This window comes from Chrysemys picta, chromosome 3 (genome assembly GCF_011386835.1).
Source record: "Chrysemys picta bellii isolate R12L10 chromosome 3, ASM1138683v2, whole genome shotgun sequence".
Taxonomy (NCBI): domain Eukaryota; kingdom Metazoa; phylum Chordata; order Testudines; family Emydidae; genus Chrysemys; species Chrysemys picta.
This window is the reverse complement of record NC_088793.1, coordinates 141360029-141372247: the sequence shown is the minus strand read 5'-3', so window position 1 is coordinate 141372247 and position 12219 is coordinate 141360029. Positions and strand designations below refer to the sequence as shown.

Sequence of the window (12219 nt, the reverse complement as noted above, 5' to 3'; positions counted from 1 at the left end):
TGTGGGGGGGATCTGGATGCACAGGGCTTGTTGCAGGGGTTCTGGGTGCAATGGTAATGGGACTGTGCGAGGTATGTGTGTCCAGGTGAAGGTGGTTGGGGCTCAGCGGGGTGGGTCTGGGTGTAGGTGGCAATAGAGCTTGGCAGAGGGGTCTGGGTGTGGTGGGCTCAGTCCTGGGTCCAGATGCTGGAGGAGTGGGGCTCAGTGGAGGGAGGATTCAGATGCAGCCGGTTGGGGCTCGGTAGGGTGGGGATCCAGGTGTGGGTGGCTTGTTGGGGTGATCCAGGTGCAAGGGGAGTGGAGCTCATTGGGGGGTGGGGTTTTGAGTGGGTGAGGGGGTGAGGCTTGGCAGGAGGATCTGGGTATGAGGGGTCTGGATGCATGGGGGTTGGGCAGATGGGGGAGCAGCTCCCTGTACAGGGATCCCTCCCCCTTCATCTGAGGAGCAATGGGTGCAGGAAGTGGGGTAGTGGGGGGGGGGAATGGCCTACACTTTGCATAATTACAATAGGCCCTCAGAGTTATATTTCATATTTCTAGTTTCAGATACAAGAGTGCTACATTTTATACAAATAGGATGACCACACTCAGTAGATTATAAGCTTTGTAATGATACCTTACAAGAGACCTTTTGCATGAAGCATATTCCAGTTACATTATATTTAAACTCATTAGCATATTTTCATAAAATCATATAGAGTGCAAGGTCACAATAATTGCTTTTATTTAATGTTTTAAAATTGTGTTCTGACCCTTTCATATGTACTGGATAGTCACACTGTCAGAGCGTTCATTAGAAAGTCCTCCTTCTTCTTCGAGTCCCTGCTCATGTCCATTCCATGCTAGGAGTGCCTTTTACTGGCACATACGTGCACGGCACCAGAGGGCGCCAGAGTCAGCCCAATGGATACCACTAAGGCAAAAATCTCTGGCAACAGTGCGCGTCGTGCGCACACACTTATTATGCAATGGACATGAGCAACACATCTCGAAGAACAACAGTTACGAAAAGTTAGTAACCGTTTTTCATCGTGTCCACGCTATAATCACAGCTGTTCAATAAATTGTTAGTTTGATTCTTTTTAATGGTGATTTTTGTACATTGTGATAGTGAGGGAGGGACACTGGCAGGAGCCAGACAGTGCAGGCAAGCACGGGGTAAGTTTCTTTGCACAAGCTGTATCAATACACTTCAGTGCTGACTGACAATTCTCTCTTAGTGTACTGTTCATTTTTGTAAGTACGGGCTATTTTAAAATCCTGATTTAGCCTTCATCTCTCTGATAAGGGGACTAGAGGCTCATCAGAAGTACTGAAAAATTGCCAGCAACAGCTGCAGTCCTCTCATTCTTCTTAGCACGACGACGCCTCCCTGCTAGCAGCTCCTAGGACACACATCTCTCTCCCTCCCCCGCCCCCAAATAAATAAATAAAATGTGTAGCAGGCAGGGCAATGGGCTCACTCCCCACCTTTGCTAGCTAGCCATGGAGATAAGCACATGCTTTACCGCCCCTAAGGGGAGTTGCTGCTAGCTCCAGCATACTCTGAAGAGCTGCTTTACCAAGATACTCTGCATCTAGGTGCTTCTGCGAGGTTGCACTGCCCCCTACTCTCCTACATTTGTACGGAACAACCAAGACCTGACTGTACTGAATGCTTTTATTAATAGTCCATTCTCTTGGAGAAAGGACATTCTAATGCAATTCTCTTTTCCATCTTTTGGATGTGTCTAGAATATTTCATTTCAGTACTTTGAGGAGGGATAGCTCAGTGGTTTGAGCATTGGCCTGATAAATCCACGGTTATGAGTTCAATCCTTGAGGGGGCCATTTAGGGATCTGGGGCAAAAATCTGTCTGGGGATTGGCCCTGCTTTAAGCAGGGGGTTGGACTAGATGACCTCCTGAGGTCCCTTCCAACTCTGGTATTCTATGATTTTAAATACTTCCAGGAACCTGGGGCTATGTATTTTGTTTGTTTAAATACAAACCCTTCCAGTAATATTTCTGAAATTACTATACACCTCTACCCCGATATAACACTGTCCTCAGGAGCCAAAAAAATCTTACCGCGTTATAGGTGAAATCACGTTATATCGAACTTGCTTTGATCAACTGGAGTGCACAGCCCCACCCCCCCGGAGCACTGCTTTACTGCGTTATATCCGAATTCGTGTGGTATCAAGTCACGTTATATTGGGGTAGAGGTGTGTTTCCTTTCCTTGTTCTTTGGATTGAGAAAATAGGAAACCCTTTGAGTGATGATAGAAAATATTATTTCTGAATAAATTGAGCCAAATCCTACACACACTACAAATGAGTTGACACCAGTGAGACTAGTCATATGTGTAAGTATTTGACCCAGTGAGTGTAACTGTTTCTGCTGATATCAAAACTAACAAAAGTTTATTTGATAACAATTTTATAAATATTTAACAGCTTCTATGAAGTTAATATATAGCTGATACTGATGGTTAGAAGCTTTGCAAATTGTCATCACTTTGTGTTTTTAAATACCTCAAAATACATAAATCCTGTAAGAAGTCTTATTCCTGAATTCTTCAATTTCAGATTAAGTACTTTAAATCATACTGTTTACTTTTGTAAAATTCCATGTCAGAATATTAATTGATGCCCTAAATCCTACAGATGGAGGTTTGGGAGGGAGTTGGGAGAGAAATAAAATGCAGCAGTTTTGTCAGTTCATGCAACTGCACCAAACATCCTATATCTGCTCATCATTTGGGGGATGAGAGTGGGGAGGAAGATGATGAATGGATATTTCATTCATTATACAGTACCAGTAGGGAATCAGATTCTTCAAATACTTTGGTTGCTAGTGTCAGATGTTGGAAATAAACTTGAAGTAATGTTCTGTATCTTTGTTACCACTTCATTGTTAAATGTTGGTAAAAAAGGGATCCAATCCTGCCAAGTGCTGAACACTGTTGTCTCCCATTGGTTTCAGTGGGAGTTGAAGGAGCTTAGCCCCTTGCTGTCAGGTCCAAGCTATGTGCGTTTTTCAGATGGCAGAATAAAATATTTGTTGTACTTAACTTCAGTTATTTCAGCAAGTCTTTGCATCTTTTAGGAAGAAAATTAAAATACTGAAAGAAGATATTGCAACAGTATGTCAAGGTCATACATTACAGTGCTGTGAGTTAAATAGTACAGATGCAAGACCTAAAATATGGATCTGTATTAGAAAGTTCTTAAATTGCTAAGGGATGCATTCATATAAATCATGGCTCTTGAAGGTCATATTTGCAATGGATAATGGATTTGAGTATTACTTTTTGGTACTTTAAGATCTTGTTTCACTTCAGCTATTATAACTATAGATATGTTGCCTAATGTAAATACTAGTTCATCATCATTCTGGTAGGGTGAAATTTACCCTAGTACAGAAGGTCTGCACAAAAACTTCTTTTGCTCAACCCTTCTGCACCTGGCTGAATTAGGGGTTAACTTTCAAATGATGCACAGAGATTTTAGTTAAGTAGCGCCTGGTAGAACTTGCATGGATAGAATTAAATGGGAGTGTTTACAAAATGTTTGCCTGATCACACTGTGTCAAACAATATTATTTAAATGACTAAAGAGAGAAGTTCAATAGAGGCTCTTACCTATTGATGTAGAACACTTTGTATACAGAGTTCCTCATTTCCATAATCCAAAATAAGGAAGACCTAAAGGCCCTGTGATCTGCTTCTATTCCTGCAAAACTATGTAATGATGCAACTATGCAGAACAACTTGGGGAAACTCCAGAAAGTGACAATCTCAAGAATTTTATATGATAATATAGAAAATGATGTTCGTAGATCTCTACTTTTCTATATCATTCCATGTTACCATACACATTTTCAAGAGATAGTGTTGAGCATGATGAATCTGTTGTGTATGGCTGACTTCCACGATAACATGTTGATGACCCAGGAAATAGAATTTTTTGTAGTGTGTGCTGCCTGTGATTTGAAAGATCTGGAGAAAACGTCTCATTAATGTACATAATTAAAATAAATATGGAGGTTTTTCCCCATTTTTAGAAAGAAAGGGTAGATTTCCTGAAGATTATCCTGTATCCCTGGCAGAACATGTTGATCAGTATTACAAAATGTATGTCTCAGAACTAGTCCAGATGGATATAATTTTGGGCGTGTGTGTGTGCGTCCATTAATTGTCGCCACGTGGACTATTTCTGACATTCAGATATCTGAGCAGCTCCAAAGAGCAATCATTTTGTCCTTTTCTTTTCATACTAAATAAACCTACCACAAAAATGTTTAATTCTTTCCCCCTACATTATACTGATCTGAGGTCCAAATCCAGAATGAGAAATATTCAGTTCTTCACCAATGGCTTTGATAGAGTTCTTATATTTCTGGGCCCTAGAAATGAGAGCTTTATACAATTGGAGAGGGGAGATTTCCAGCACTTGATTCTAGCTTTGGATTGTCCCCAGACATTGGATTCTAAAATAAAACACTATTTTGCATGGGAAAGATTTTTAGGGACTATTTAGAAGATTTTAAAAATTATTAGTTTTTTTACTCTCCAAGCCCTTTCTAGTTGAACTCATGATACCAAGGCCCTTACTTTTGTAGGTAGGGTGAAAGACAGTAGCAATAACAAGATTTTAATCTCAGACATTTCTAAAATACTTTCTTTCTGCTAGTTGTATGGTATTCAGCACACAACACAACATATTCTGTAAGGTATCCTGAGTTCAACTATAAAGGGGTTGGAGAATAAGAAAGTTAATGCGCAAAGATTGGCACTCGTTTGGAATGATCCATCTGATTCATTCGTGGCATTACAACTTGTGACCAATGCAGTTATTTGACCTGACGTAGATAAAATTTTTAAGCTGCTTCACACCATCATATGTACTTTTATGCACTGTATATTGAAATCATTGGCTTTGCTCCATTTAAATAATAATGGAAACCCAAATTCATACATTTATACCACAGTTCACCATCATGAATTCTCTCTAAATATTTCTGCATATTACATAACTTGTATTTCTTTATTTCCACATAAGTACATGGCTATATTTTAATTTCTCTTATATTTAGTGTATGTTTGACATTATCTATTTTCTCCCCATCACTTATAAGAATCTTAAAAAAGGCAAAGTTAAATCAGCGATGAGTTTAAATATGCCGATACTGGTGCATTTTAGTGCACATTGATACAATAACTTTGTACAGAATTTACACCAGTGAGAATTCCACATGTGAAACAAAGGACTTAGTCTGTGTTCAAGAGGGATCTATTTTATTTGGCATTCTGTATTTATTATGTTGTTTTGGATTGCTACAGATTCTTAGCCATAAATTAAATTAATGGAATCAATGGACCAAATTCATTGCTCAGAAGTTATTATTGGTTAAGGTTTGTGACCAAGTTGGTGCCATCTCACTTTATGTGGACATATGACTCTTTGAGGCATTTGCTGTGAATTTAGAGTGAGCACAGGGACTAAAAGTTGGAGGTAACTGAGTATATATTGATTTTAAATAAAGGAAAGAAGAATGGAGCAGGGCTGGCTCCAGCATTTCTGCCGCCCCAAGCAAAAAAAAACAAAAAAAAACCCCGCAATCGCGACCGGCGATGGCAATTGGGGAAAGAAAAAAAAAAAAAAAAAGCCGCGATCGGCGGTGGCAGTTCGGCGGCAGGTCCTTCGCTCCTAGAGGGAGTGAGGGACCTGCCACCCCCGAATTGCCGCACGTGCCGCCCCTCTCCCTTGGCCGCCACAAGCACCTGCTTGTTAAGCTGATGCCTGGAGCCGGCCCTGGGTCTAAGTAACTGATTGGAAATCAAAAGTACCAGATTGGATATCAGAAGACCTACTGTGAAATTCTGACCCTATTGAGGTCAATGACAAAATTCTTTGAGTTCAGAGAGTCCAGCATGTCTAGTTTCTATTGACAGCTGTGCTATTGATTTAAGGTCTGAGCTGGCAAAGTGATCCACATGGCAGACACTTATGCCACAAAACAATAGGATTCTTACAGGGTCTGAGCCTTAAGGTATAAACATGAGCAAATCACTTTACTCTTTCCCTCTGCCTTCCTTTTGTCATCTGTAAAATTGGGACAGTTACCTGCCTCACGTGTCTTGCAAAGGTTATTTAGGGTGTGACTACACTGCAAGCAAAGGGGGATTGCAGCACGAGTAGGTATACTCATGCTAGCTTTAATATAGCTAACCTGGATAACAATAGCACTGTAGGTGTGGCAGTACAAGCTAGCTATCCAGAGTACAAGCCCTACAGGGAGTCTGGAGTACTCTGATTGTTAGCCTGTGCTGAAGCCCGTGCCACCACCTCTACACTGCCATTGTTACCTGTGCAAGGTAGATTAAAGCTAGTGCGGTATGCCTACCAATGCTATGATCACCCTTAACTTGCAGTGTAGACATACTGTACTGTTGATGTTTGTAATCCATTTTCAGCTCTTCAAATGGAAGGCACTATAGGAATGCAAAAATGTATTAATATAATAATTAATGTTGTGTACAGTGGTTGTCAAACCTAAACGTCTGTCAGACTGGCTATGTGTCTTTATGCATAAGTCTGTAGTTTATTAGTGTAAGAAATGTGTCCAGCTGTCTATTAGTAGGAGTATTTTCACAATGTAGGAAGGACAATCATACAGTCTGACTAGCTAGTATGTCCTTAATTTAGTCTCTTCTCTCTTGAGTCTTCTGTTTATAAGAGCAAGCACCATATTCTCAGTGTCAATATAAGCTGGGAAAGCATATGATTAACTTTGTTTTTAAATATAAAGTTAAAACCTCTGGGCTTTTTGCTGGTGCTGTGACAGCTAAGAAATTGGCAAGAATGTACTGCAATGCATATCCTAATGCCAGTGCAGCAGAGAGCAGAATTTGATTTATGACATGTAAATTTGATTAATTTTCTGCATAATTTCATGCTAAATATTTCCTCACCATCTAATAATTTACAAAACTTTTATTAGTAAATTATATTTTCTCCTCAAGTCAAGTTCTCAGCTTGTCATATGATTTAAATTAAGCCAGCAGTAGGGAATCTCACTCAAGCCAGGAGGCACTTTGTAGAATCATAATTAAAATGTTCATACATATCTCTGGTTCAAACTTCTTATCTTTCCCCTTGCGCCCCCAATAGTCTTTTTCAGATGGAGTTTTTGCTTTAGTCACATTGTTTACCAATCACAGGCAATCTTTTTTTTTGAAGGCATAAATTTCCACTAGCAGGTCAACTTCACATTGCAAATAACTCAGTGTCACAACTGCAGATTCACAGCAAGAATCTTGTTTAAGACAGGTAATGAACAGGTAATGGGGACCTGAATTCTGCCTTGCAACATATTATCACGTTGCTGGGCTCCAAAGACGACAACATCCAGCTGTGCTGCACCATAGTCTGAGATTCTATTGCATTAACCACAAAATCTAATTCCTTGACAGTATGGTAGCAAAGCAAGAAAAACAAATGGTTCCTGTTTTATTATCTCAGGAATAGGGAGACTCCTCTTTAGTCTAGACTCCGATAATCTTACTGTTAACACACAAGCAGCCCCATTGACTCTAGTAAATAAACAATTCATAGGGTAAGGTACTGTTCAGTATGAGTAAGGAAATTAGAATCTCTAGCCCTTGGATTCTTGCCTTGACTTTGTATGTAAAAATAAATAAATGCATGTGTGTCAAGCAATTTGTTCTTTTTGTGGCTCCTTTTTACTTCAGATATTTGGAAATATTTTTATTTTTCCTACATAACTAATACAGGATGTTTTTTACAGGAATGAACGGCTGCTTAGATGCTCTCAGTGCAAAATTGCCAGATACTGTGATACACGTTGTCAGGTAATCATTTTTAAAAATAATGACAAGCTACTAAAGAAAAAAAATAACGCGTTAGCTGTGGGGTTTCCACCACATTGTGTTGCCATTACCCATTAATGGTCCCTGGACATCTATGGAATCCATTAAGTCAACAAGTCACTAACAATGAGCAAAAATAAATAAATCACCCTCTCATTGCAGCTTTTGCTTAATGCTTATTAATTTACCTAACTAATATAACGAATGCAGACAATGTTGATATATAACTTTCTCACAGCCTGCCTCTTCCTCTCATTTACTTAGGTTAAGACTTTCAAAACGGGATGCCCAAAGCTAGTTATTTAAATAAGAGGCCTGACTTTTGAATACCCACAGCTGTCATTGACTTTAAGACGCTTGAATTTGAATGCCATTTTCTTTCATGCCGGGTTTTGTGTGTGTGTGTGTGTTTGTGTGTGTGTGGTGTTTTTTTTTAATTATTATTATTTTTTTAAATTATGGATATAGATCTAAGGCTTCCTTCCTTACCTGGCTTTATCCTCCCAACCCCTTTTATAGTCAATAAAATAAACAAACAAAATGAAGTTGAAATTGGTGGTTAGGATTTACCTGGTCAGAAAAACCTGCTTGTTGTGTTTTCTGGCATACATGCAGAGAAAAACATAAAATACTCTTACTGATTGTAAAGTAGCACTACTTTATTTGTTAGAATACAGAAGGATAACACACAAGAACCCCAAAACAGAGAGAGAAAGCCAGCTGTCCCCTAAAACAGAGAGGCGCAACTCACCCCAACTTACTTTTGGCAGGCTGTCTGCAGGACAATTGACTCTGATTGCCCACTTCCCTACAGAACAGCCTGCCTGTAAGCAGGACAAGGAAAACCACAGAGAATTGAAAGTGATAGATTACTGTTTAATATGGTTTTCAATACCCCACACTGCTCCTGTGTTTTTACAGGTTAGGGTGTTTTTTTGTTTGTTTGTTATACCAATTCCAAGATAAATGCCAAGAAAAAAGTGGGTTTCAAGAATATTGCCTAATATGTATTGGAATGGTGTATGTCCTAGATCTTTGAGAACTGTTTACAGTGTTGAGGGTCCTACATTCTTTTGATAGGTGACAGTAGGGTTACCATACGTCCGGATTTTCCCGGACATGTCCGGCTTTTGGGGGCTCAAATCCCCGTCCGGGGGGAAATCCCCAAAAGCCGGGCATGTCCGGGAAAATCGGGAGGTCAGCCGGGCCTGCGGGGAGCCGGTCAGCCGGGCCGGCGGGGAGCCGGGTCGGCCGGGCCGGCGGGGAGCCGGGTCGGCCGGGCCCGCGGGTCGGCCGGGCCGGCGGGCAGCCGGGCCCGCAGGGCCAGGAGCCGGGGGGTGCGCCGGGCCGCCGGGGGCCGGCAGTGCTGGGCGGGCCGGGGGTGGTCGGCCGGGGCCGGCACCCCAGGACCCGAGCTGACCCAGGCTGGAAACGCTGGGGGGCCAGCCTGGGCCGCGCCTCCTCCCCCCACACCCCCCTTACCTGCTTCAGGCTTCCCGCGAATCAAATATTCGCGGGAAGCAGGGGAGGGGGCGGAGACTTTGGGGAGGGGCGGGGTTGGGCGGGGGTGTGGGCGGGGCTGGGGGCGGGGCCGTGGGCCGTGGAGTGTCCTCCATTTGGAGGCACAAAATATGGTAACCCTAGGTGACAGACTTCAAAGGCCTGATTCTCCATGGCCTTTCACCTTGTATTGTTGTTTACACTTATGTGTTGAAAGTAGGGTGACCAGATCCCACAGGTGAAACATCGGGATGCAAGGGGGGGGGGGGAGGAGGGGCGGAGCAAAAAAAAAAAAAGGGAAAAAAAAGGCCGCCGGAGCTCCACGCGCCGCCCCCCCCCCCCCGCACTAGCATGCCTCCACTCCGTCTGCACCTCCCCCTTCCCTCCAGCGCTTGCGCCACCATACAGCTGATCAGTGCAAGCCTGGGAGGGAGGAGAAGGAATGCGGCGTGCTTGGGGAAGAGGCGGGACCAGGGTGGGGATTTGGAGAGGGATCCAATGGGGCAGTGAGGGGGTGGGGCTGGGGCGGGGGTGCCGCGAGCCCCCTCCGGGCTCTGCTCCACCTGTGAGCGGAGGCAAAATATCGGGACAATTCGCGTCCCGACCGAAGGTAGGTCGGGATGTGGGACAAATAAGCAAATATCGGGACAGTCCCGATAAAATCGGGACGTCTGGTCACCCTAGTTGAAAGTCAGCACAAAATTCCCTGAAATCAGGTAGTGTTTGCACAGTTTAAAAGACTACACAAGATGCAAGGTGGTGGAGAAAAGGCCCATGCTATTTTGGCATTATGGGTCTGTCTGGGGTGTACAAACCCTGTGCTGTCTCAGCTGCTAAAGGGTTAATAGGGAGACTGCCTGCTCAGCTGGGCCTGATTGGGGGCTCACAAAAACTGCAGAGATTAAAGGATTGCAGAGCAGAAGGGTGGGTGGCTGCTAGAGAAGCTGAGGACCCACTGAGATCAGGAGACTTCAGCAATGGTTCTGATGAGAAGCTGCCCAGGCGACTGGGGACAGGACCACAGGGTAACCCTGAGGAACAGCTTGCAAGACAGGCACTGTAGGAAGTAGGCCAGGAAAAAAGTAAGTAGTTTGTGAGAGCTTGTTACCAACCATTTTGTACAGTGTCCCTGACTTGGAACCCAAGATAGTCGGTGGACCTGGTTCCCACCAAGCTCAGCAAGGGGGGTTTATTAAGGCCTTGAACAAGTGAGCCATACCTGAAGGGCCCAAGGACTGTGTGTCCCTCATCTAGGGCCACTGGCCTCTGGAAGTATTGGACTCTTTAACACCCCAATTGGGGAAAGGACAACCAGAGACCTGGCCAAAGGGCATAGCAAGAAATCAACAAGCAGGCTAGCCGGTGAGGGGGTGCCAAAGATCATAAAGACCACCAAATGAGTCAAATTATAAACTCTTGAACATCACACTTAAATTGTGTTTTTTTAACTTTGTTGATTTTTTGAAGAAAAAAATAGAAAAAAGTATGAACTGTTATATATAACCTACTGAAAGAAGGTCTTTGAGGGACTCTGTTCAAATTTGCCTAGCAGATTATTTCACAAGTCTGAAAGCTTCAGTTTTTTAACTGGTCTCAGTGACCTTCAAAACATCTTTTCTTGATCAGATATTTGATATGTTTTTATGAATAAGCTATTTTTATAACTTGACCACTTTCCTTTGCAACTCATAAAAAAATTCTATGATGGGATTAGAATATATGGATGGGAAAGATAGGTAGGTATGTCACTTTGATTCATTATGCAGCAAATGCTTGTGCAACATATATTAGGTGTTTACTCTAGCATCAATAATAATGCTACAGTTATATTTACTGTGGCAGATAATGGGAAAATATCTGAAAAAATGAAAACTATCACTGGTAGAATGTAAAAGATTGGAGCCTTTTTCTTGTGAAGCTAGTATGTCAAGAATCTCACTTGACCCTACTGCCATTAAAATCCATGGCAAAATAAACATTGACTTCAGTGAGGAAGGATCATGTCCATATTGAGTAAACTGCATTTAAATTGCTCAGTTTATTTTGGCTGGGAAGTATAGTATTTAATATTGTACTTAACGTTATTTGACAATCATGGGACTCTGGAAGAAGACATTATCTTTAGCTAACCTGGAGTGGAAAACTGTCCCCACAAATGCCAGTTTATTAAGACACTTGGGCAGTTATGGATCTTCATTCCACTTGGGGTGGGTGGTCTAGATAAACAGACGCACAATTAGACCAAGCAGGAATGTCTTGTTAGCCTTTTTGTGGCTGTTCTGAAGGGCATGGTGTTCCCTGTGATAATCCCACTTAAAATGGCTACAAAACAGAGAGTAGTACAGTTGTTTAAGCAATGCTTCCATCAGCCAAACTGAAGGCAGCAGGCTTTACTTTACCTCTGCTGGATTTCATATGCTTCATTAATATGTGCACTTTTAATTGAACTAATTGCTGAGCAAAATAAACAACTGGGCACTGAAGCAACTGCAGTTCGCACACTTAAAAAAAATCCCCCTATATTAGCAGAGAAGGACTTTATTTTATGTTGATAATTACAGACCTCTGTAGAAATGTGACTCATGTGCTTGGGTTTACATTTTATGCTTAGTTGCAGCATGATTTGATTAATTTTTGATGGGTAGAAAATTAATCCCACATTAGTAAGCACTTAACAGTGTGGTTGAGGATGTCTCAGTTTCTGGACTTCTGTCTAATGCAGTAAATTAGGTGAGAGCTGTTTCAGTTTAAAAACGAGTTTCATGCACTCTCTCTAAAATTGACAAACGATCAGATTGGCTTGAAAATTGATTGGCCAACTGAGTTTGTTGTTGTGGGGGAAA

The 12219-nt window shown here is 42.1% G+C and overlaps 1 protein-coding gene across 4 annotated transcripts in view; it reads left to right on the top strand.

Annotated features, from left to right (window-relative positions):
• The window catches only part of SMYD3 (SET and MYND domain containing 3), a 635613-nt gene that overhangs the window by 97151 nt on the left and 526243 nt on the right, over positions 1-12219 (top strand). For 3 of the 4 annotated variants that reach the window (XM_065589166.1, XM_065589168.1, XM_065589167.1), the window contains exon 2: positions 7795-7858. The exons of the other annotated variant lie outside the window; for it this stretch is intronic. In XM_065589166.1, the coding sequence (XP_065445238.1) occupies positions 7795-7858 (64 nt within the window). The remainder of the gene's footprint in view (positions 1-7794; positions 7859-12219) is intronic. 4 annotated transcript variants of the gene reach the window in all.